General features: G+C 39.3%; 1 protein-coding gene and 1 long non-coding RNA gene across 2 annotated transcripts; one reads left to right on the top strand and one right to left on the bottom strand.

The window, feature by feature from the left end:
* The first annotated feature begins 71 nt into the window (after positions 1 to 71).
* On the top strand, positions 72 to 12399 carry LOC135315188 (uncharacterized). The gene is made up of 2 exons (XR_010374624.1): positions 72 to 910; positions 9326 to 12399. It is a non-coding gene; the product is annotated as an uncharacterized LOC135315188 (long non-coding RNA).
* Positions 12400 to 15618: 3219 nt separating this feature from the next.
* SMIM10L3 (small integral membrane protein 10 like 3) lies at positions 15619 to 23890 on the bottom strand. The gene is made up of 2 exons (XM_064461722.1): positions 23705 to 23890; positions 15619 to 22181 (listed from the first exon to the last, which is right to left on the bottom strand). Exons 1-2 carry the CDS (start codon positions 23888 to 23890, stop codon positions 22161 to 22163), a joined length of 207 nt encoding a protein of 68 aa, XP_064317792.1. The 3' UTR covers positions 15619 to 22160.
* Between the last annotated feature and the right edge of the window lie 2625 nt (positions 23891 to 26515).

Raw genomic sequence — 26515 nt, forward strand, 5'->3', positions numbered from 1 at the left:
GCCCCTCTCATGTGACCCGCGGAGGGGCGGAGGGGAGAAGGCAGGCTGGCCCGGCCCAGCCCGGCCCCGCGCCGCCACAGGGTCAGCGGCAGCCGTCGTGCTGCCTCCTCCCCTCAGGGGGCGGCAGCTCCCTGGCTGTTCCTTGCGGCGGAGCGGCCCGGAGCGGGGAGCCTCCTTGCAGCCTCTCCGCCTTTCCTTTTCAGTGTTCCCTCCCCGGCAGGTTTCGCACGGCGCGGCCTGGCAGCGCTTAATGTTCCCAAAACGACTTCCTCGTGGGTTGCCAGGGGCCGCTAGGGCAGGCAGGGGTGTCCGCGGCGGGAAGGGGGCGAGGGCGGTGGTCGGGGCGCGGGAGGAGCGGGGCACCGGCCGGAGCGCTCCTGAGGGCGATGGCGGGAGGGGCTGAGGGGAGCTGTTGGGTCTCATGTCGGTTGAGTTGTCTCCTGGGGTCTGCGGTGGCCGGAGAATGTCCGCAGAGCCGCTGACTCCTTTGGAGGGGTCTAAAGGGAGGGAAAAGAGCGGAGGTGACGGGAAAGCGAGGGCTGAGCTGGCCTGAAGCCGCATCGTGAAGGGGGACGAGGTGGGTTGAAGTCTCCAAACAGAAGCCTGAGGCGTATGACGTTTCTGCGTGTTTTCTGCTGATTCTTGCTTGCTCTTTGTTCTCGGGTCCGGCCGGGCGCTGGAGGGGTGCTGGGTGCTTCCGTGCCACAGGGCTCGCGGAGAGCCTTGTGTATAAACGGACCTGTCCAAGGGTTTTGCGCTGGTGTGTATCGTCTGTGTTGGATACAGAAGGGGTTTGCCTACTTACTGCCTTAGCAGCCACGGTGTCTGTGGGATTTCTTAAGTCCTCAGTAAAGATCGTCAGTGAGTACCAGAGGAGTCGGGGTATCAGCAGCCTCCAAAGTCTGTAAAGGTAAGCAGAAGTATACTGGCACAGAGCACTCTTCCTTCCTTCCTTTCTTCCTTCCTTCCTTCCTTCCTTCCTTCCTTCCTTCCTTCCTTCCTTCCTTCTTTCTCGGGCACCACCCCTCTTTATTTTTTTAAAACCTTTGGTGTCAAAATTTTATTCAGACAGGAAGCTGTGGGAGGAAAGGGTCAGCCAACAGGAAAATATCAGGTTTTTCATTTTCCTCCTGTAGACTGGCATGGGACAGAGCACTGTCTAGGAAGCTGTGTCGGGAGTGCTCACCTCTTGACACCGCTGCTAATAGGTGGTTATTACGGCCCATTTTGCTGAGAGCTGAGGTTTCACTCTGACGGCTGCTTTGGGGATAAAGTGTTTTACCTCATTGAGAAATCATAAACATCACAAACCTTTAAAATGCTCCTCTGTGTGTCATATTTTAAATTAAACATTGTTATAAGTTTAGCACATTAGTGTATAAAAAGGATATGATTACATAAAACAGAAGCATTACCTTGGTAAGAGATTTTATTTTAAATGTGTGTGTATATAGTGCAATTACAGGATGGTTTGAAAATAAGTCTGAATACAGATGAACTGACAGTGGGCTTTGAATATTTTTGCACAACATGCAAACTGTTAATTTACATTAGAGGGGAATCTGGTTCATGAGAAAAATTCTAATTTTGTAATTCATCACAGATTGTTTGCTTTCGTTTTTCTTTGTCAGTAACATTTTTTTCCTTCCTTCCTTCCTATATTCCAATATAACTTAATATACTTTTGCTGTAAGGAAAATTATATTGCCAAATAAAAGATAGCCCAATCACTACTTCTAATAGCAGAGAAGAGTGAGCCATAGAGAACAGTCTTCCTTCCACCAGTTCAGTGCAAAATTCCTGTTGACTTCAAGGAAGCAATACTAGGTTTTAAAATTCTCAAAATTAATAGCAAAGATAAAAACAATTTCATGATGCAAGCAAGATATGACAAAAAGTCTGTCCTAGTTATAAGTGACCAGTTTGGATATTCTATATAAATGTCACAGTGAAATCAGACAATTTGAAACTTGTGAGATAGGCAAAATGTTCTTTATTATAACTTCATTAGTAAGTTGACCGAACAGTTACATTTCCAGTATTTTGCATTATTGGATATGTAGCTTACTCTGTTGTAACTTTGAAATATGTCATTCAATAGCCTCTCAAGGAAAATCTGTTCTTTCAAGTCTCATTTTAGTAGGATGACTTATGAATGATGCATAGTACAAAAGGGTATTGAAATTAGAGTGTTTTCGTCAAGACTGTCTCTGAAATTATGGCAGATATTCCTTAAAACTTGAAATTTTCGTATCTATTGTGTATATTATAAATAGACTTTCTTTTGCATGGGCTTGATTCAACAACTGCTCTAGGCATAAAACTGTTAGTTCTGCACACAGGGTGCTTACTGGATAAAACTATTTAATCTTCAGGTGAGATGTGTGACAGAAACTTTTAGGATCAAACCTTTTACCTCATCTAATTTTCCTGTGTATAAATTAAGTCTCATGTCTGGCTATAAACCTAACCAGGTCAGGAACAGTTTTTTTGAAAATGTATGAAATCAACTGAAGAATTACCATCATAGTTGTACATTGTAGGTGGAGTAGTTCTACGATAGCAGAACTACTCTATAGCTTTTGATATTTCAATGGTAACGGTGCCACTCTCATTAATTACTGTGTAGTTCCTTACCACCAAAGAAGTCAGGTAGCAAGACAGGTAACAATCTCAGAAAATATTAGGATACACTCCAATAAAGTATTTCCTACTCATGTGAATAATTCTCCTGTATCTACTTTGTTTTCTGGAGCTTTGATCATTCTTCTGTTTTGAAATAGATATTGATATGGAGAGAAAAATAAAATTCATAAGGATTTCAGTCAACAGTTTTCTACAGATTGCTTTATCTTTTTTTTTCTTTCTTGTAGTTCCTTCTGTAGTCATAGCTCTATTTTTACCACAAGTGTGTTTTGCCAGTTTTATATCCCCAAGTCTAATCTTCTGTATTGGAAGAAGTTCATAGTCTGTCATTTGTGTAAATAATAGTCTAATAGCTGGTCTGCTGAAATTAATTTTAGGGGAAAATTGGGCTTTCTCCAAAACCCACTGTTAGCAACATTGATTCCTTAATGATAAATATGGTTATTTGTTGAATTTTCAGGTAATAAACTTTTCTTTTGTATAGTTTAATATCTGTTTCAATTCAGTTTCCACTAAGTAGTAATTTAGCATGTCGATTTTCCTTTTAAGGGGGTGAGGAGCGCATCTGTTATGACATTTGTCCCTACAGAGAGAGTCAGTGAAGACAACTGAATCCCTTACATCATATTTTGTGCTCTAAAAGGCTCATTAAATATTAAGCAATTTCTATGGATTTCAATTTGAACCAGATTCCAAGCAATAGAGAATGAAAATGAGAATTACTCTTTACATCTCCCCCCCCCCCCAGTTTTTTTTTTTAATACTCGAATTCAAGAGTAGAAAAGCCTTCTTCATTATCACATCCTTTCCTCAGGAAGAGTGGATTCCCTTTTTTCTGGATTGCTCTTTATTGATCAATGGAAATTCTGAAAAAACATCTTCAGATGAATTGGAGAGACTCCAGCAGAGAGCTACAAAGATGATCATGGCACTGGAACATCTCTCTTATGAGGAAAGGCTGAGAGACCTGGGTTTGTTCAGCCTGGAGAAGACTGAGGGAGGATCTTAACAATGCTTATAAATATCTACAGGCTAGGTGTCAAGAGGATAGAGCCAGAATCTTTTCAGTGGTCCCAAACAACAGGACAAGGGGCAATGGGCACAAACTGGAACACAAGAAGTTCTACCTGAATATGAGGAAAAACTCCTTTCCTTTGAGGGTGCCAGAGCAGTGGAACAGGCTGCCCAGAGAGGCTGTGGAGTCCCTTCCTTGGAGACATTCAAAACCCGCCTGGATGCAGTCCTGTGCCCCTGCTCTGGGTGTGCCTGCTCAAGCAGGGGGGTTGGACAAGATGATCTCCACAGGTCCCTTCCAACCCCTACCATTCTGTGATTCATTATTCATCTTCAGTTTCGTTGTAGAAATCAGCTTAATCTTACTTTGGTAAGTTTCCTCTTTCAGTACTCTAAATGTTTCAGTGACATAAAATTCCATTTTATGATGATAGATTTCATAAACTTTGATTTCTAATCAAAAGCATGAGCTATGATGATGTTCATTACATGGCTAATAATTGGAAAGGAGATAGTAACACTCTCTTCAAAGCCAAGAAATACAATTCTGAATTTTTGCAATGCAGAAAGGAATAAAGTAACTGCTATTGTGCCACCAGACTAGACGTCAGTATCAGACACAGGGAGATGCAATAATAATGCACCTTACTGTTGGAAGGAAGAAAGAATCTTTAAAATCTTATTTAAGGAGGTAGCCATCCTGCATGCAGGTATTCCCATTTCATGCGTTCAGTCAAGACATTGCTAATTTGCAAGTCTGGCTTATTGTGACTTCTGTTAGATTTGGTAGGAAAGGATTTATAGTTACCCTTAAGGAGAACAGTTGATCTTAACAACACAAACATCTGTACAGTCTTAAGAATGCCTTTTTAAAGAATATAGATATATCTCAAAGAATAAAGAAACATCTTAAAGAATATAGATGTTGTGCCACATTTTGTAAACTAGAATTACTTGGTTGATTTTACTACTTGCTTACTTAGATGCTCACATTTTTAGAAAAACGGTGCGAGCATTACATTTCCTAAGATAATATCTTGTTTATAGTCAGAATCATGGTCATTGAGACTCAGTGATTGTATTAGAGAATACTTCTGTTTCAAATCTAGACCATTAAACAATTTTTATTTTTTGAGAAGCATTGCCTAATAGTTTCCAGGCAGGAGGATCTTAGTCCATCATCATGTCTTTTTTTTCCTTTTTTTTTTAATTTATCAGTACTTGAATAATCTGGTATTCTTAAACACCTAAGGCAAACTCTCTGACTTCCTCTGTCTAGCAGATGGGTTTTAGCCATGTTTTATTTCTTAAAATGTTTATGCTGTCACACATATCATATTTGTCTCAGCTGGAAAAATACGTGAATAGAAAATCCTGTCTGGTGGTTCTCTTAATGACTTCAAAAGTGCTTGCACCTTTCATTTAGTCCAAAAATATTTTACATGCAAGTATTTCATATTGCTTTGGGGAACATCAAAGCTGAAGCTTAGCAAGTCAAACATCTTTTATGAATGGATAGGAAGCCTGTTCCCTTAAAATAGTCAAAACCCCCAAGTTAAGGTTGCCTCTCTTTTCAGAATTTTGCATGGTTTTTCTCCAGATGAATTTTAAAATCTAATCCTGAATTTTATTTGCAGCTTATTTCAAATTCCAATTTTTGACATGTTTTGAGGTTGTTGGGTTTTTTAGAGACTTCTAAATTAGCTTAATCTACTAGGATCAAATATTACTGGTTTTAGAAGTCAGTGCTTATTCCTATCGTGAAACACTGATAGGGCTGCCAGGGAGTCATTGAGTAAAGCACACCAGAATGTTCCACTGAGGAAACCAAATGCATTAAAAATTGTGGAGGTCCACCAACTCTGTAATGCATATGATCTGAAATATACTTTGCATTAGAACTTGTTCTACCTGTATTAATTATGCATAGTACTAGACACAAACAGGATGCTTTCTAGCATGAAAGCGGTGCCTAAAGTAACAGAAAAAGGACTTAGATTCAAAGGACATGGGCTGAAACAGATTGCGAGTGGAATTTTGCATGAAGCTTGAGAGGGTTTTTCTATCTCAGGAAAATGAAAGAGCTTTATGTAAAGTAATTCTCTGAAGGAGAGTGTGTTGATTAGGGCCAGACTCTGTTCCCACCTTGAGAGGTAGCCACAGTCTGTGAATTCACCTCTGCTGGCTAACTCCAGTTTGGGATGGTTAAACGTATTATCACATACCACCCTCCAGTCTCACCAAGGCCTGGGAATTTGAAATTCCTAATTCATCCTGCACTGGGCGCTGTAGCTGGGCTGCAAACCATACACGAGCACTGCTCTAGTTGCATGCATATCACAGCAGTAGAGGGATTTATTGTAGTAGTGCAGATAACAGGGGAGGCCCCTACAGTTCCTGCCTCCTCCCCACCCAGAGAAGCATTCTTGAACAACTCCGCAGTGTAACGGAGCTGGCATTCCGCAGTACATATGGCAGCCAAGTGACAAGCTGGACTCACTCATGACATGCAGTTTTAGAGGGGTTAGACCAGGTGCTCTTGTTGATTCACCAGTGACCATCTGAAATGCAATTGCATATCTCCACATGAGCTGGATCAAATCTCGCTGCTGGCTAGTCAGCACACAAATCTGGGTTTAATAAATACGGAACCATAAATTTAGACAGAGCAGGAACTGGCAACTAATGATTGTGACTTTTAGTGCCCTCTCAGCTGTTCATGCAACCGTTTGCGAAGCCATATTGTAAATCAGATCAGTCAATCCAGATTTTAAAAGCTAGATCTGAAATAATTTTTAACCAGAATTATTCCATTAAGTTTACACTCTGGTCCCACAAACAGTTGCATTGGCACAATTGCAGCATTGGTAGACTGTGACACACAAATGGTGTGGAAAGAAGGAAGGCAGGCTGCTGGATAGTTATTTTCTCAATGGGGTCAGTATCCCTGCATAATTCTAACCTTAATTCTGAACCACAGACTCTCCATCAATTTCACTTTCCGATCGCTCATGCTCAGCCCTTCTCAAACTATAGTCAGACTTACATGCTTGTTAATGTCTGATCTGCCCAATACTAGATCATCTAATGGTAGTAAATTGATCGGGATCAAATATGAGCATGTAATTGCATGCCTGTCAAGACTAGCCAGCTATGCGTTACAGTGTTTAGACTAAGCTTTATCCTGGCTTTATACCAGCAACAGGAACAAATTATATCAACTCTAATGTAAAATCATCAGGAGTAAAACCACTCTCCACTCCTTGTTTTGTGAGGATTTTGTTTTTTAAATAACTTTGTACTGGTGGGTTGAATTTGTAAAATAATTTTATGCCATGATGCCAACCAAAAACTAGATGTACTGTATCATGAAATTGCAGTTATATACTGGTGAGAGTATGCCTTCAGCTTCTCGTGTAGGTTATTTTTGAATACATAGCCCCTGTCGAATCCAGGTGCAAAGGGGAGGTTATTCTTTGTTAAAAGGGGATTTGTAGTATTTTAAGTTCTACTGTCTCTAACCAAGAAAGGTCCCTATTTATTCTAGCTGCTGCAGTTAGAAACACATGGGGTCAGAGTCAGAAAAATATCACTTAAATCCTTTCCCTCTCTTGGCTATACATAATATTTTATTCCTTTCATATCCTCATGGATGTAAGAATAATCCCATATACTTCTATACAAAAACAAAAAGGTTTTGGTATTTTCTTACCCTAAGAAGTGTACTTTCAATTTAAAAAGCAGATCTTCACTTTGTCTTTCTCCTGCTATATTTCTCTTTACAGTCTTAAAGAAAGAAAAACTGTCTCTAAGTACAAGATGATGTTAAGCAAGGGAGAGTCAAAGTTAAAACTTGGCAAGCATTAAAACAAAGAATTTTTCCAAGGAAATGGAGGAGACAGGTCAAATTAATTCCTTATGTAACTCCATTTACCTCAGTGCAGTTACATGAAGGATGAATTTGGTACCTTGTACCTCTGTGGTCAGAAAAGGATTTCTGTGATCTTAATCAGCACGGTATAAAATAATCATTCTTAAACAAAATTGTGATTTAAGTCTGGCAGAACTGACCTTGTTATTTTTAGTCTATTAATATAGTTGTAAAAGAACAATAGGTCTGCAGAACAACAACGAAAACGGCTTCGTAAAAGGATTAGTACATGATGATTTGCAGCTTACATCCTTAGTAACAGTTTTTTGTGGGAAAGAAGAATTCATGACAGACTGCTAAAATGGGCAGTGACATCAGGAACAGCTTCTTTTTCTTGTAAGTTCCAAAAGCTTTTTCTCCAGTTTGCTGCGTTGCAGCTTGAACTCTTTTCCAATCCCCTGACCGCCCCTAATTCAGTTCTCCTTTCCCTCAAGTTTCTTGTGGTTCTGCTGTGTGTGCAGGGATCTGTGTGGCTTCTCCTTACAGTGGAGTTTTCTAGATTTTTCTCTTCAGGCAGAAATATTCAACCTCTTGGGACAGATAAAGAAGTGTTTGCCTCCACTATAATTTCTTTTTAGATTTTAGATTTCAATATGCTTAAATTTGAGATGCTTTAAAATAACACGTTTTCGCTATGAGAAACCAGCATCCATGAGTCAATCTGTAGTAGTCAAATATAGCTGTACCCAGAGATTATTTCAATTTTAAAACCTTGTTATGAAACATCAACCCCTACCTCCCAAATTCAGGAAATATTTTTAATATCAATATGTTAACATCTTCTAATAGTGTAATATAAAAGCATCCATATAGTATATTAGTGTAATGAAATTGAAGTTGGCAGTCTCTCTTTTTTATCCTTACCAACTTGCAACTATCAGTTTTAATACAGGGGAAAGGATCTATGTATACATGCATATAAAAGATGTGAAAATACAAAACATTTATTGAAAACAGACAAAACCAGGAAGATGATAAAATAGCAGAAGGAAGTGGCCTCAGATATAAAAACTTTTGCTTTGTATAGCAGAATTTGTCAGTAAAAGCTAAGGTTGGCAAATTGCCATGCTTCCAATAAAACAAGCAATGTAATGTACAAAAAAATGACTTAGTGTACAAAATAAGAGACACATTTGAAAAACTAATGTCCTACAAAGTAGTTCAATTAAACATTTTTTGTTTCTTTTTTTGTGTATCTTTAAAAGCTTCATTATCTTTTCAAATATCAGAAATCTTAGTTGTACAGATGCAAGCTCCCCTCTAAGGATGTCTGCATCAGGTGTGCCCTTCAGCAGGATGTAGAAAATTTCCAAATATCCAAAATTAAACAAAGATGGTGGATATATATTTTGAAAGCAAATCTTTTGCTTTCAAAATAGCAGAACTATTAAAGCATGTTCTGTAGAAAAATTATTCACATTTTATAATATCTACTGTGCAACTTTAATCCATAAAGCTACTCAAGTGAATGTGTACTGCTCAACATTTTCACACTGGCTAAAGAATATTTTTTAAATAGATTATCTTCTCCATTTCCTTATACATTTGTTGGGGAAAATTGAAAGCTTTAGAAAATAACAGTACATTTACACCTGAAAGACTTTTCACATAGAAGTTTTTGAAATCTGCTGTTGACTGAGAAGACTTCAAAAGCATGAGAATCTTGGGTATTTAGTTCAATTATTGTACCAGCTGAGAATAAATCAATTCTTTTCTGCATGTTATCCTCTCTAGCCTGGTGAGGCCTGCACTTTGGTATTCCTGCTGGAAGAGAAACCATTTCAGTAGAAGGTGGATAGTGAGCACAGCTAAATTCTCATGACTAACAAAATCATGCCCTTGCTCTTTATTCCCATCTGTAAGGCTTTTCCAGAACTCAGCATGCATGGAAGACTCCAAACCTGAAAAACAAGATGGCAGATAACTACAATTAAAACAAACAGATAATTTTTTCAACATCTTCATCACATTTGCAAGATAAATAGACTGTTAGCTGGGTACTATTTATATTCTTAAACAATGTCTCATTCTCTCAGTCAAAACCTTTTTTAACTTGTTGACAAGGATGGTTATCTCCTTCATGGATTAAATAATTTCATGAAGTATTTTTATGCATTTCTTATATTTGAATCTTCAGTGTCCTGATTGCTTCTACGGAATTTTCAGATTTACTGTTTATGAAGAACAGTAGCCTGGCATTTCTTTTTCTAACTGCTGCTTTTTCCTGAAATGGTCTGGACTTTTTGCATAATTTATACAAAGCTCTCCTTTCTATAAATGTATTTCATTCTGGCTTAGTAAAGCCAAGATGCACAGATATGAGTTAAAAAGAGATAAATTCTTCAGCTAAAATAATGAAAAGCTGTCTTGAAACTGTTAGAAATTAGATAATACTGTTTCTATTAGATTATGAAACTGCAAGTAATGACAGATAAATGTAGATAAAGCAGTCTTCTCAGAAATCTAAACTGCTAATCAGTTAAAGATGTTATTTCAGAATGCTGACCATAGGCTATAGGAACGAGTAGAGCAGTATCTTTATCACACTGGGATTTTGGAAGATCCATATTAATTCCAGAATAATACAACAGAAAAGAAAGGAATGCTTTTACCATGCTTAATGTAGCACTCAGGGATGTGTTTCCATTCTTTGCTACTGGACTTTTTATCGCTTAAGCACTTAAGCAGAAATTTATTCTTGAGCTAAACAAGCAAAGATATTAATGAATGTGTATGTTTATATGTAAATATTTATATATGGTTATACACATGCAGTCAGAAAACTACCGTTTCATATTTTATGTTAATTAAACGGTCTTTTATCTCTAGATCACAAGATTTAGAGGTATGCTGGGAGTATGATGAGCAAAAGACTCTCTGAAGGTTGTTACAAAGCTGGTGTGGATATACTGCATTGGTTTCAGTCCAGTTTTGACCAGAGGCATGACCAATCACATTCAGTAATTGGTTGAATAACAGGAACTCTTTTTTTATTTCTTACAGAGCCCATTACTGAAAGTTTAGACGCAGACTCCAACCTCTGAGTTTGGAATCTGCCTGATTAAAATAATTTCTCCTCCTTTTCTAACAATCTGCAGTTGTTTAGCACTTCTGTAGTACTTCTTTAATAACACCAGCAAATTAAGAAAATGTCATTGTAAAATTCTCCCTGAATTACTGAATATACTGTTAGTTGGGATGTCTTCTGTTATAAGTGGAAATTGCAAGGAGACACTGTATTACTACTCTGCTGATGTGTGTGTCATTCGCAGCGCCCTTTAGAATAACTGGGAGAAACTGACTGTGGATCCTTCCCTACAATAACAAGAAATTATTATACAATGTTTGTCAGGTTAATTTGAAAGCAGAATTTGTTGTGATTTAAACTGTGAAAAAAAAAAAGAGCTCTGAAAATATTTTTTATAGTCGTTTTTTCTAACCGCCTAATTTCTTGTAAGGACTTTCTAATGAATGCACTTTGGTGTGACTTCATTAACTCACCATTTCAAGAAGATAGTCCAATATATTTTCTTTATCATTAGTAGTAGATAAAAATATTAAACTTGTAATTCTTTAACTGCAGCACCAACATCAAGCAGCTGAATTTACACAGAGGAATGCAAGAGCCAGCATATAGCAGGTGAACAATGTGTAGTCAAGAAACAAAAAAATTAAAATGTAATACTCCAGGAAAGACAAAACAAAACAAAGTTACACTTAGTTTGCATTAAAAGCTGTAATAACCTTGTTAACAATTTCATTGTGCAATTCAGATGGAATATCTAAGAATAAAAAGCAATAGTGACTACTGCTATGCAAAAATTCTTAGCAAAAGCTGTTATCAATTTAATAATTCAAATAACGTAGCAAATTATACCATTTTATAAACTGGAATTCTTAGGATTTTTCTCTGTTTTAGAAGGCCATCCAGTATGCTGTAACTTTGGACATCGCGTATTTTGGTTTTATAGTTCTCAGTTGGTAAATGCTGACTCTTTGTTTCAGAATAATACATTTATATTTTAAGATTGTTTTTCTACGAGGAGTACAATATTTGGAAAGCGCACGATGAATTTCAAAGCGCTTCAGGAACATGGTATTGCCTCCACTGGAATTGCTGGGAAGATTCACATCGACTCTACTGTCTATAGGCCTGGACTTTTAACCTGGCCTAAATTTAAGGACATTCCCATAAAACACACAAGTCCAGACCTTATAGTTTGGTTCATACAGGGAAATCCTCATGCTTATAGAGCTCTGAGAAGTCAACAAGGCTAGACAGCAGTACTGATCCTGTGTGATTGGATTACGGGACTGAAGCTGTGATTTGTCCTACTAAAGCCACTTTAAGTTACTTAAACAGATAAATCCTACTATCAGATTTCTTTTCTTATTGATTACACATTCTGAAATGCAAAAGAAACCCCAAACCACAACAAAACAAAACCTCATTTGCTTTCTCCACATTTTAAATGGATTATTTGACCTTCTAGTTCTGTATTATCATAAGGTGTGTGTAGGACTGGAAGGACAACAGAAATAACCTTGGGGAAAAAATAGTAAAAGTGTAATTTTCCTTTTTTCGTAAAACAGATGTAAAATACTTGTGCTTTTTTATTTCCTCTAAGCCCATTTCCAGTCCTTATGTAACCCCACCCCCTCTGTAGGATCTGCGCTATGTGACAAGAGTTCCTGTTATAAAGGAAAATCAGATCATATCTATGTTGCCTCTTGCCTCAAGTTGTAATTCACATCTCATTTCTGGCAAAATGACCTATGAAAATTAAACCAAGAATATCTTCAAAGCACTCTTTTCCCTTGGTTGGTCTTTTTCTTTTGCCCCCCTGGGTTTATTCCTTACCTCTCAGATTTTGTCTGTTAGGTTGAGAAGAGTCATCTTGTGTCATTATCTGTCACAGCTAGAATGTCTGCTAGGAGGCAGAAGTGTAGTTCCCTCCCAGGCAGATCAGCTGCTGGATTTAACAAGCTCATGTGAGTAACAATGACTTACCAGAGGTATTTTCACTGATAAAAGCATTCTTTTATAGTAACTATAGTAACAATAGCGATAGACAAAATGGAATCAAACATCTGGACAATGCTGTTTCAGTAGGACCCTTCAGAAAAAGCACTTCCTATGTGAGGAAAGAGAAACTCCTAAATAACTGTCCATTCAGAAACAGTTACAATGCCTTATGGATATTTCATGAAAATACATTAGAATTAATTGTCAATTGAGCAAGTATCAAAGATTGATGAACTGACCATAACAAAACATGCAGTGATTAAAATCTCTACAGAATTCTAGCTTGCTGGCATTGGCAAATAAGTAGTTTAGCTAAACAGAAAGAAATCAGAAGCTAGAGTTATCAACTGCAAATGAATGATTATAAACCAGAAAGAAAATCGGAGGAAGAGCTCTCAAAATTATGTTTGACGGTGACAGCGCAGACCAGACAGCTTTTACTTTAACCAACAGATTGTTGGGAACACACGCTGTACATCAAAGTGAAGGACTTGAAACTTGCTATAGTCTATATGGATATTCTCACTCAGAAAGCAGCTAGAGGGAACAGAAGATAAAAGGCAGCTGTCCAAATCTGAAAAAGGTTTAAATTTTCAGTCTGTCTTGACAAGTAAATCTAGTTTTTGTGGTAGTCTCTGATTCTCAGCCTGATAGAAAATTCATGTGAAGGTGTACAAGCAAGCCTTCAGAAAGGTGCTATATGGTATCATAAAATCCTTTTTTTTTTTAAAAAATCTTAAATGCTTTTATATCGAAGGAGGAGAGCAAAGACCAGAAATTGAAAATGTTGTAACTGTTCTAACTCTGGGGCAGGTTGTACATGCTTTCAGTCAGTGTGCAGTACTTGGAATGCAAGGCTAAGATCTGAGAGGAGATTTAGGAATCTCTGCTGTAGAAAGGAGTTTTTTATTATACAAAGCAAGCCAGGATTACAGAGCTCAGAAGGGTTATTTGTTAAAAACTTCCAGCTAAAGTGATTAAAGGCTCCAGCTGCTAGCCCAAAAGAAAAAAAGAGCATCAAAAACATCCTGTGCCTCATTGCTGCCAGCTTTTTGTTCAGTGAGCAAGAGGTGAGCATTTGACTTCTGCATTGGTTTTGGCCCTTTGCTCTTGGGGGTACTTTTAACAATGCATAATATTTGAAAGAATTCCAAAATGTGTTTGGGGTTTTTTTTTCTTTTCTTTGAACTATGAGCTTAAAGATAAATAAAGGAGTATTTTCATATGCCTCGAAAATATTTGTGATAACAAATAGACTGTAGCGCTTCCTAATGCTCAAGAGACTTATAACATGCTTTTTACAAGGACACCACAGTTCTTGTAACAAAACCCCCATCTAGTATTTTCTTTTTTAATGGAAGGTAAACCACCCCATCCACTTTAAAAAAAAATAACTCCTTGAGAAATATTAGTATCTTCAGCAGAATCTTTGGTATTTGTGTTTGGTTTGAGTGAATTTTAAGCTGCTATCATATGTGGCAGAAAAGGCAATAGCTAAGAAACATACTGACGAGGTAAACGTTGTGATGTGTCTAAATTGCTAAAAGGTTCCTCTGGCAAGCTCAGATTTGCACAGAGGAAATTTGGGCTCCTGTACCGATGAGCTGTTCTCACAGAATTCTATAGTATGAGATGAACAGACTACCACAAAATCACAGGCCACTAACTTCAATCTGACTTCAAAACACTTCCAATCCTAATAGGAAGAGATTTGAATGTGCATGTGGTAGCATGTCTATTCCTGTGAGTTTATTTGCAAAAGTATTCCAGGTTCCTTGAAGTTGCCCATGTACTGCAGGCATCATGCCCATTTATATAAATATACATAAAACTACCGATAATCCATCTGAAAGCGATGACAAAGGAGTAATTAAGGCTAGATCACATCACTGTCACAGTGGGGTGGCAGAAGCACAGTGTGCAGCCAAAGAAATTGGAAATTATTACTTCAGTACGTACCATGCCAATGCCAGAAGCAATGAGGAGTCCACAGCGAGGTGCAGAGAGCGTTGATAGCACTTCCTTAACCGTGGATGTCTCACCACATGCTGAAACTTCACAGACCTTATTAGATTATTACATCCATTTTCCTCCCCCCACCTTTTTTTTTTGTCTAAATGGATGTTATGAGGGAAAATATGCTCTCATCATTAAAAAAAAAGCACACATTAATTTTGTACTCAAGGCATCAGCCTTTTCTCCAGGGTTGACAATATAATCTCTTTTCAGAATAAATACAGCAGCTAATAACATACTTCCTCACAATGTATCACTTGTGGCATCAAGGGACCCTGAGATCAAACAAAAACTGTAAGTTAATTATGTCTTTTGAGTCTAGAATCAGAGAGTCATCTGACAGCAACTTTCAGAAGAGAAATCTGAAAAGTGAGGCGTTTGGGGTTTGGTTTTTTTTAGCATGTTTTTTAATGCTCAACCTTAAGCAGAAGATACATACTTATTCCACTCCTTTAATGTGATTATTTTATTCAGCAAAAACAAGAGGTCTGACATATCTGTTAATACCAAGGTGATTTTAACCCTGAAGAGAAACGTCCAGCAATGTGACCCAGACTTCGGCAAGAGTTGCTGTGGCTGGTCTAGGTATTTAGCATGATTTGCTTTCCCGCTCTAAAAATGAAACTGTGTTGCAAGGTTAGAGCTAGTTAGGAAATACCTTGGAATTACATTGAATGCAACTGGGTTGTTAGGGTGTGTCACTAAAAAAAGTATGTAAAAAGAATGCCTATGAATTAATATTGGTAGCTAGCATGATTAAGCTAGCCTTGAGCTCAGATACCAAATTTCCAAAGCCAAGCATAAGGCATTTAGCCCTTTTATTCTCCCAGAAGTTTTAAATTTGTTTGGTGTTCAGTAAACACACATCTCTCAAACAATATCTCTGAAAAAGCCACTCACTGTCTGACTTTATATTGTCCGAAACATGATCTCTGTAAGTAGAAGCACCAAAACTAGCTCTTTTGTTGAACATGGACAAAAGATCATTTTTAAAAAGATTTTTATTTGTTTTTATATAGCTTGGTAAAACCCATCAATTGGTATTCAGAGTTAAATTGTAAACAGTTATAATACATTACTGCTGTGTATTGATTTTGTACATTTACCTATTTGCAGTGACAATCCATAAGACAAGTCAAAGTCAGCATATTTCTAAACTGAAATGCACTGTACTAGGAAAAAACAATGCCATAACCGAAAATACCTAAAAGACTGATGTTTAACTCCCTCCTGTGGTGTAAGCAAGCAGCACCACAGTCAACAGCTTCTGGAAGTTTAGACAGCACTCTGTATTACTCAAAAGTCTGTATTGACCTCATTAGGACAACAGGTTTCAAGTTTACTATGGCATCTCCTCTCACAAGTTAAAAAGTTACAATAAATTTCTAAAATACATACAAAATTGTAAACATCTTTCTCTGGAACAAACAAAAATGGTTTGTGCCAGCCTTCTCCACCTCCCACATTGCAATAAAAAAAAATTAGGGCCAAAGACCAAGGCCATAGACTAAAGTTGTTCTGCACGGGATAACATCACAGTTTACAGGAAGTGATAAGTGTCAGCATTTAAAATTAGTGTTAGTCACCAGCAGGTAGCAGAACTCATTTTCAAAAAGTTAATGGAACACTCAACTTCAAGTGATGCATCAGGCACTAAGCATTAGATTTACGTACTTTTAAGAACAAAAGCTTACATCACATCTAGATATTTTTATACTTGGTAATAGGTAAAATTGACTACAAACAGAAAATTAAAGAACGCATACTTTTACAGCTTTGGCTTTGAACCATTTTTGCTATCAGGTTTATACAGATCTTCCACAAAGAAAGGAGAGATTTGCAAAACAGACTATAAATATATTGAGATGACAGAAATAAACTGGATCTTTTCAAGGCAGATTTTCTTTCTGGAAGTCCCTCAGGCCATTTTCTAAAATGTTTTAGCTTTTCAATTTATTTCATCATTAACCATGAAATAGCCATCTACTGGGTCTGAATCTTGTATTGCCAATTCCAAAAAGACTAAGACAATTGAGCTTTTGGAACGTAATACATGATTAATTTCAAAATACACACCAACAGGATTTACTTAGTTTAGGGTGGTAAAGGATAGCATTATTCTAGCACTTCCATATTATTCTTGTTTTCAAACCATCAGCAGATTGACATCTATGTCCTTACATTTAAGTATGTGAGCTGATCAATCTGCATAGGCACCAAGTTGTTTGTTTGAAGGTTCTGTCAAATGCAGCTCTTCCTTAAGGATTAGAGGTTTCATAGTCTGAGATATCAAAAGGGGATTCATCAAAAATATTTTTTTAAATCCTAAAAACGTTTCCCCACCAGTTACTGACTGTGCATCACAGAAACAAGTGTCAGAACACATTTTATTCTATGCACTCTTAGAAAAAGAAGGTTTCAAGATATTGAGTACATTCATATGAATTTTTCAGAAAGTTATACTAATGACTAAAAATACCTGAAGAGTATTTAAGCCAGCATAACTGTTTCTTAAGTTTTGACCTCAATGTATTTGACAAGCCCCAAATTCTAGGTGCAGTTCTCAGCTGACAGAGGTACCACAGATTTGAATTAAATACTAGATTTTAATCAAAGCAGCTGGTTCGAAGGGAAAAAGCAGAAATATCACATTGACTATCTATTTCTCTATCAGATATACCACTTGTCAGACAACCCTAATGACACACTACAGATGCTTACATCTCTACATGGTTTCTGTCAATTTGTTTTGCATAATTAATTACAGGGGAGTGTTTTTGAAATGGAACAGAATATCAGTATATGCTTATGCTGAGAAATGATGGGGAGGTAAGAGAAGGAAAATAGAGGTAAGACCAGGCCATAAAAACAAAAGGAACAACTTGACAATAAGATATTAGGAGAGTATGTACAGGCTTGCTTCTTCCAAAAATTAAATGTGTGCATACCTTTAAGGAGGGGCAAGGGAGGAGAAGAGGAGAAAGAAAGCAAACTTTGGCAAAGTTTAAGAAAGTGCAGTTTTCAGAGTCCTATGAAAAGAAAAACAAACAAAAACAAAGCAAAGAAAAAACCAACAATAACACACCAAAAAAAGAAAAACCCCAAACAACAAAACACAACATCCCCCTAAAAAAAACCCAACACTGAAAAAGCAAAAGGCTAAAAAATGTCTACAGATTAAACTGCCTCATGGTGCACAATGATGCCCACAGATTTCTAAGACTGCACTAGTTAATATCACATTGAGAAGTACACTCTACTGCCTTTTGCACTGTAATGTCAGAAAGTAAATAAGCATTTGCATAAGCATTCCAATATCATACTCTGGTAAAACACTGTTTATATACATGCAGAGCTCTGTGCACACACATTTAACTTCTTCAAAGCAGTCCACCATATAGTAAACTTCCACTCAAGTGTACATTTATGGGAAACTACCAGGCAATTCTCTAAATATTGAATATTTTCTTAACTTGTTTTCTAATGGCAGAAATAGAACTCTCTGCTTTGTAGTGCAGAAAGGATCTGGACACTGATCAATGAAGTTTTAGAAAGCATGAATTGTTTAGTAGAACCCTGACACTTTGCTTAGAAATACCTCTTTCCAACACCAACAGAACAGCAAGATGAGAGAGGAACTAGAAATAAGAAGGCAACTCCCGGTTCAGTATAAAGGCCCCTTACCCTCACTAAAACCATTATTCTTATAACAATCATCCATCTCAGCCCTAACAGCACATTTACTGAGAAAAGCAGCTTCCACATCTGGCTTACCAAAGCCACAAAACTCCATACAAACTGGTTCTTAGCTGAGACACCTTCCATCTTTTGAGATTAATTAATATCAAAACATTTGTAGGAAGAGAACAGTGGCCTAAACGATATACTGTTTGATTCATATAAAGTTTCAAAGGATTGCCATCCTTCTGGTGCACTCTTCTCCCACACACAGTAAAAGCCATTTAAGCATTGTCACTGCCAGTCAAACAATTCTATTAGTGCAAGAACAGTGCTTTCAATTTATGGCCTCCCCAAGCTTAAAGTGCAGTATATTACATGAGATTTTAACATACCAAACTATCCTTTATTCGAATTTCAGACGGAATGTTCAAGTTAGAAAGTTACCTTTTAGGTTTTAAGCAATAAAATCCAAGGCAAAGTACATAAACTTATCTTAAAATGGAATAAATCCATTTATAGACATATTCTTTATATCTTATGTTCAATATACACACAATACACACAAAATCCATTATTTTGCTTAGCTGTATTGTATCTGCATTTAAAGTGATCCTGTAATAAGTGATTAAAGGCCACTCGCTCAAATAAAAAGTTGCTTAAAACAGGACTGTATTAGCTGGACTGTGATACAAAACATGATTCAACATTTCAAGATTCCCTCCTGCATAAGCTCATCATTAGTAAAGAGATGACCCTTGGCACCCCTCTGTACACACATTTAAATTCTGCTTTTGCTCATGTGTTGTCCTGCCCCCCCCTTTCTTTTCCCCTTAAAATCACCATGAATAGGTGCATTAAAAACTAGATTAATGCTTTTATGCCTTTAGCTACTCCTATTAACCTGACAATATCACCTACAAATTTTTGTTGTATATAACTATGGTTCTCTAAATATGTGGTTTCCAAATGATGTACAGCAGAGTAGAGAATCTTCCAGGCCAAACCGTTCAGCTGAACAGAGAAGGTCTCAAGTAACAAGTACAGGTACAACTGTGGCAATCAACTCTTTATATAGGAAGGTCAAGCACTCGGTTGTGGATGCAGGATTGTGTTTATGTGCAACTTAAAAAAAAAGCTCACCATACAGGAAAAGGGTACTTCTTTACCTAGATAGCTAGTGATAGAAATTAAGATGCAGTTGCACAATGTTTTCTTAGCAATCAAGCCAGCTTAAAGAGGCTCCAACCCCTCCCCACCTTCATTCCTCCACCCTCAGCTCTGCCAAGTACTTTTTTCTGAGTCAAGCCGTATGCAGACAACAGCTTAACACCATAACTCAAATAAGCCACAGACTTTTGGAGAAATATCTTTGTTTCTGGTGTTTTGGGGTTTCAGATCCACATCGCGTCAATCTTGATCCACAAACACTCGTGTTAATACCACTGCAAGGGTGATAAACTGCAGCAGCAGAGATGGGAACGAGTAGAATGAAAGGCTTTACTAAGAGGAAACTGCTGCTGTCAAAATAATTAATATGTAATCCATTATTATTTTGAGGTTTTTGGTAATTTTGTGACATGTAATCATATGGTCAAAAGTCTAGAAGTTAAACAAGAAATAAAAGTGCACACCAGGGGAAAACTTATTTTCTAAATTAAAGTAAATGGCTTTTTATCTCTTCTAACACCCAGAAGAAAGAGCCAACCAATGCAGATAAAAACACAACATATCATTTAACATTAGAAGTAGCATATCTTACTTTCAGCACTCATAAGGTTAAAAAGTCTAGCATTTCTCCCCATAACACTGATAACTGGCATCTCACCCTCATAATCAAGGATTTCTCTATACAAGAGTGCTAATGCCCAAATAAACACATTAGAAACTCTGCTGGCTTTCCAGGTGAATTCAGTTCAAAGTAAATGCAACATCACTTATTCTCTTCCCAAAATGAAGCTAGCTAGCAAGCAAGAGGATACTTGGTGTGTGAATCAGTGGCACAACTTTACTCTGCATTAAGTCCTCACTTTTAACTCAGAGCAAAGGGTGAGCTGAAAACACATCCTAACTCACCGTACCAATCCTCCCTCTTTAGGTAAGCCCCTAGAGCACATTAAGCCCACCTACACCAACTCTCTTGTTGAGAATTTTGGACACCAAGTTCAAACTTTGACCTATTGCACAATGAGTTTCCCCATCTAAGTGCCCACGGGAGCCTATTCCTGCGAATTCTTATTCACAGGCAGCCCTATTGATTCCAACATTCTTGCTCCATTCTTTGCCAAACCCCGTTGTCAGAAGTCTGTCCCAAAGCCAAAGTCAACAGGCCTAGAAGTTATTATACTGTGCTTCAGTGATAACAATCACTTTTTCAAGGAAAGAAAACATTCTTTTAGAAAATCCTTTACAGTGTCTGTTGTAGCACAATAAAACTCATGAGATACTGTTTCAGTTAGAGCAGAACCGTCCCTGAAAAGGAACACTGCTGAGAATTTTGCTGTATTGAAGATCACCCTCCCAACAGCTTTCTAATTCAAAGCGTTTTAAGGACTGATACATTAGCTACTGTTGGATTCAGAGCAGGAATTCAGTTCTACATGAAACAGTTTCATTGGAAATGATTGTAAATAGCAGCCAGGACACTCTGCTAATACAAACTGTAAAGAAAACAAAGGGTCCGTGCTAAACAATCACATTGGATTCTAGTCTAGTGTTAATGGCAGACCTGCGGAAGTCCCAGAGAGTTTTGAGATTAAGTTCCTCCACTCAGATGCAGATACTCCTTACGAAAAAGTCCCTGTTATTCCAACAGCTAGTTTTATTAGCAATTACACAAGTATGATTTTTACTTTAGCTGTCTGCTTCTCACTAAAACCTCAACTGTAACCTTGCCTCTTTTATTTAGTCAACTAAGTTCCTACTAATGTTAAAAATAGTAATTGTTAAAATCTTAGTACTTTTTTACCTTCACTACAGCATAACAGAGACCTGCTAGTGCAAAAGCTAGCACAGAAATCACTAGCTGCATGATATGAAAATTATTAGTCAGATATTGTATATTTGAAAGCATTTGCTTGTATCCAAGCGTTTGCTGTGAAGACACAAGATTTAAGTAACAAAGAAAAAAACATGGTTTCTGGTTGTTTGAGAGTCCCAAAGCATATTCATTCAGTGAGGCAACTGGAATAGAATAGAGACCAGGAAGTCCATCGAGCTCCAGCTCTTTAAGAAACACAAGCTGCAATTCATTCTCTTTGCTGCTGCTCATTTCTAATGCCAGAAACTGATGGGTTTTATTATACCACAAATTTCCCAGCCAGAAGTGTGCAAAACATGCAAAGTTGTCTCCTGGGCAGCATGAGCTGAAGTCTCCAGCAAAACTACGAGCTTTCTCCAGCCAGACCGTTACTGAAATACTATTAATGCAATGAGAAACCCTATCAAGACTGTCTTTCCCAGAAGAAAAATGCAGATGAAATGAATCCTTCCAAGGAGCAGCTGCACTTGAGTTCCTCCCTGCTGATTCACTCAAACTCAGAGGCATTTCCTTGCCAATCGAAGGCAGAGGTATAGTATTAAAGAGAGAACAATTCCTGGTGTTAAAATAAAATAATTCTTGTAAACTGCTACTATGACTTTGAGAATTGTTCAACGCAGAATGTACGTGCATCAGGTGAGCTGCTGCCTCGTGATGATCTGGGCCACTGTCACATACTCGTTTCTGGTTTAAATCTTCTTTCTTCATAGTGCTAGAGAAGATGAGCACAGCCTTGCTGTTTCCCAACAGGCTGGATTTGAAGGACAGCGTGACTGACTCTAGTTGCAGCATACAGTGCAAGCCACACGTCAGTGGATCTCAATATGGACCTAAAGAGAAAGAACGCAGAAAGTTATTACACTAATATCCCAGTTTCTCAGTGCCCAATGTATAGAATTATAATTTTTTAAAAAATCTTTAACATAAAGAAAAAGCATAACCCAACTGCAGAAAGTAACAGCAGACCAAACAGACAAGTCTCTCTACAGGCTGCCTGAGCTCATCCAAAGGGGCAGGAATCATGCCCAAATAAGAACCTTCTTCTGTAGTTTGGGTTTAATCTGCTACAAACTCTTTTGGTAACAGGCATCAAAGTGAGTCAGTAAATGAGCAGCTAGAGGGATTCACTACTTAACAGTCCCACTCACCTTAACCAATAGAAATGCAGATTGTAACTGATGAGAGGCTTAACATTAAAGGCAAATATTAATCTTCCTGTAAACAGAATTGCATGCTGAAATCGGGCACGCAACACTGGAAATCAACAACGTACTGCGCACAGTCCCTGCAAGGGAACTGGTCAGACTGGCTGCACCAGCATAGTTAGAAGATATTAGTTATACTGTAGTCCAGTGACCAGCTGGTGTTGTTACAAGAGAACTATTACGTGCCAACACAGATAACAAGCGCAGGCAAGGCATTTTTAGCCACCAAGGTTACCAAGCTACGTGTACAGCTCCTGCCCACGTGGCTCAATTTCAAGCTTCAGAACTGTAGGACATGTCCCACAAATAAAAATATGAGACGCCACATTTTGACCTCTTCTCAATTCAACTTACCTTTTACAAGTCACAAACCACAACCAGATTTGTCTTTCAGCACTTGGCCACTAGCCAGACATCAAAACTTTCATGACAGATGTGTTATGGGGAGAAAGAAAGCATCCAGTCTTTGGCTAGAGCAGATATTTGTTGTGATAATCCGTAGCTTGCTTCTGTTGCCAGTTAAGTTAAAAAGTAAAGCTTTAATTTAATCACAAAACCAATTAAACTTCAACCCTACAAAGAGCGAGGGCTGCTAATATCTCTAGGTCAAAGCTGCTTTGGGGAGTTCCACATTTTGTAGAAACAGGCTCAAAACAGGAGAGACGCAAATTTAATTCGAATTGTCATTTTCATGCAGTGACATTGTTTAAGGCTACCTCTACGTTTTCCCTGCTACAATTGTTCTTGACTTCGAAAAAACCCAATATACTGATAGAAGAAATTATTTTATTAGCTCTTTACAGAGTGTCAGGCGCGTACTGTCTGTCTTAAAGTTAAGTACGGCTTAGTAACGCGAGTAAACTGGAGACACGGCAGCGGCACGCTCGCTGCGAACGCCCGGCACAGGCAGCGTAACGGGGCAGGCCGAGGCGAGCCTCCGGCCCTAACGGCACCGCTACGCGGCCCAGCCGGCACACGAGAGCGCGACGGGCTCCCGCCGCCAGGCCGGGGGACGCGTCCCCTTCGTCAGGGCAGGCGACAGCGGCCGCCGAGCCGCCACCTGCGGGGCTGGGCGGCACCGCCGGGCCGAGCCCCGGGACACACACCAGCCCCACTGGGGCCCCGCCACCCCCCGCCCCGCCGCCCACCTGCAGCCGCACGTTGAGCATCATGGAGGCGACGATGTAGAGGTAGGGGAAGTTGATGCGGAGCTTCCAGGCCAGGTCGAAGAAGATGAGGAGGGTCCTGGTCAGCCCCTTGCAGAACACCCCGTAGGAGCGGGCCGCGGCCGACTGAGAGAGCCTGGCAGCCAGGGCGGACAGAACCGCCGCCATATGCCCCCGGGCCCCGCGGCCGCCCCCGCCCGGCGCCGGGTGTCGCCAGCGGGGAGGAGCCCCTCCGCCGGAGGCGCGCAGCCCTGCGTCACCCTGACGCCCTACGCCGGGGCGCCTCGCGCGGCGCTGCCGCAGCGCCCTGACGCGCCAGACCGCCCCGCTCGCCTCGCGCCACTGCGCATGCCCGCAGGAGTAGGGCGGGACCGGGCGGGGCGCAGCGAGGAGGGCGCTGGCAGCGGCCGCGGCGGCGGGGCCTTCGCTCCTCCCTCACGGCCCTCTGGGTCTCGCTCGGTGCTTCTGTCGGCGCCGCCCTCGCCTTCACCGCCTTCGGCGCTGCCGCGGCCCGTCGGCCTCCCTTACTCGCCGAGGCCCCGTCTTTCGGGCGTTGAAATGGCTCCTCCAGCCTGCGGACTGTTTCTGCGATTCCTAAAATCTGTTTCCAGTCGAGCTAGCCCCCCTCAGCTGGGGAGGAGAAGCCTGAGGGCTTGGCCCGGGTGTGTGCTCTAGCCTTCTCAATAAAATAATCCTCGGGCCATCAATATTGATAATGATTTCTGGGTTTGGGTGGGGGCTTTTGTAATTTTGTTCTGTTGTTTATGCAGTTGGGTGGCCCATTCGGCAAGCCAACTGCTTCCACAAGGAAATCTTGCTATGCTTTTCAAGCCAATACTTAACATCATTTTGAATTTAAAATGCAGTGTTCAAATACAGGTTACACCTAAGATTTCCAAAACATTTTGCCAACATTTCCTAGGAAGCTCTTGGAGATAAATTATCATCATGACACTTGCTTTGCAGGTAGGGGAAAATGCCCCAAAAGCTGAATACGTAACCAATGTCATTTATGAAGAGCGCCCTTTTCTTTTTTCCTCCAGAACTGTTCTGTACAGTTTCCATTCAATCAACTTTTAGTAACTGTAAAACAAAACAGAAAAATCAATATCTTGATCTCAAGTCCTTGTAAAATACTATTTTATTGCCACAGAATAATGCTGCTGCACAGAGAAAGAATAATTCCAGAACAAAACTGGAAACCTTCCCAGGTTTATTTGCAATCCCTTTGTAATCCATTAGTTACATAATAGAAAATACCTGGAAAATCCTGTGTGTGTCTGGAAACTGAACCGTTCAGTTAAGGAAACTGCAGGCACTAGCTGGTGCACTCAGGAGTGGGACTGCTTTAAGGACACATGGTGCTGTGGGTGTCAGGGGTGAGGAGGCATTGCTGGCCCCTCCAGCCTGACCTGCGGCTGCCTTGGGATCCCAAGGGGTAGAGCATGGTTTTAAACGGCAGAACCAGTGAGTGGAGCTGTCCTTAATGCAATTTTTAACCCCGTACAGCCTCTGAACAGACCGGAAAGAACCCCTTTAGATCTCTGGCCTTTAGATAGCCCCTTCCTAGCATAGAAATCCCTGATCTACTTCCTTCAAACCTAGTTCTCTAACTCTGGACAGCTGCAGGTCACTGCCGTCTTCTAAGTAGATCTGACTGAATTTCAGGCTGTGGAGTAAAACGTTGTCTCAGAGTTAAGATTATGCTACTGACTCTTACAAAGCAAAACACCATTCATTCAGATCAAAAAAGGTCACAAAGAAAAAGTATCTTCCAACCTACCTTCTCAGGAACTTGTTAATCTCCCACAGGGCATCCTAGCAGATTCAAAGCTCTTTGGACCCCTCTTTAGCCACAGACTTCTGTCAGTTCTTTAATCAAAGATGAATGACCCTCTCTGAGGCCAGGATTGATCTGTCTCCAATTTAATATCTTCTGTGCGCCTGGCTGTCTTGAGCCTACCTGTACTATTCCGAAGAGAATATTTCACAGGACTTGTTACCTGCACTGTTTTCATTTTGGGAAACTTGAAATAATAGCCCTCACTCTCCCCATCACTTCATTCAAAAAGTATCCTTCAGGTTATTATTACAGCAAGCCATGCAAAAAAAAAAGGCAGGAGCCTGAAGTTATGTTATCCATTAAGTTCATGCAATGGCTTCTGATTTCACAGTATCTTAACCCCTGTCGCAAAGTTTTCCAAAGGCAGGTATAGTGCTTCTGCACGCAGGAAAGGAGCACACACCGCAGTGGTTTTACCGCTGTGCAGTGTGTGGTAATCCCATCCTCCCTTCTGTGTCAGCTCAGCACGCCTGGTTTGTGAAGACAGTGCTGTATCTTTTTTCCTGCTCATCTGAAGTTTGTAATAACCTTGTGAGTACTGGAGGCACAGGAACTGAGATGTGTCCAGACCCTAAGCTGGAATTCCAAGGTAATTAAAATTCCTTATCATCTCCGTTACATACCTTACACATACTGAGACCATCTTCTCAACAGCTAAACACAAATGTGATTTAGCTGCCATGGGACATTTAGCAGCTTTCCACGATTGAATTGGAATGCAATGTCATACACAAAGGTTAAATCAGGAAGCTGATTAACTTTTATATTTATTAGTAGATATCTGCCAGATTCTCATTAGTTCTGGCTCATGTTGCTCATGGAAACAGATGTGACACAGTATCAATTTAAAAATCTTGATTAACTGTAAATTACTTTTTACACTGAAATAGAAAACATAATTAATACACTAGTTCATAATAACAAGTTAGCATCTGTATTGATTTGGATCT

This window comes from Phalacrocorax carbo, chromosome 10 (assembly GCF_963921805.1).
Source record: "Phalacrocorax carbo chromosome 10, bPhaCar2.1, whole genome shotgun sequence".
Lineage (NCBI taxonomy): Eukaryota > Metazoa > Chordata > Aves > Suliformes > Phalacrocoracidae > Phalacrocorax > Phalacrocorax carbo.

Excerpts from the sequence above, each read along its gene's own strand:
- SMIM10L3 (XM_064461722.1), bottom strand. The coding sequence starts at position 23,890 with ATGGCGGCGGTTCTGTCCGCCCTGGCTGCCAGGCTCTCTCAGTCGGCC. Across the intron at positions 22,182-23,704 it reads TGCTCAACGTGCGGCTGCAG|GTCCATATTGAGATCCACTG; the intron begins GTGGGCGGCGGG and ends CTTTCTCTTTAG.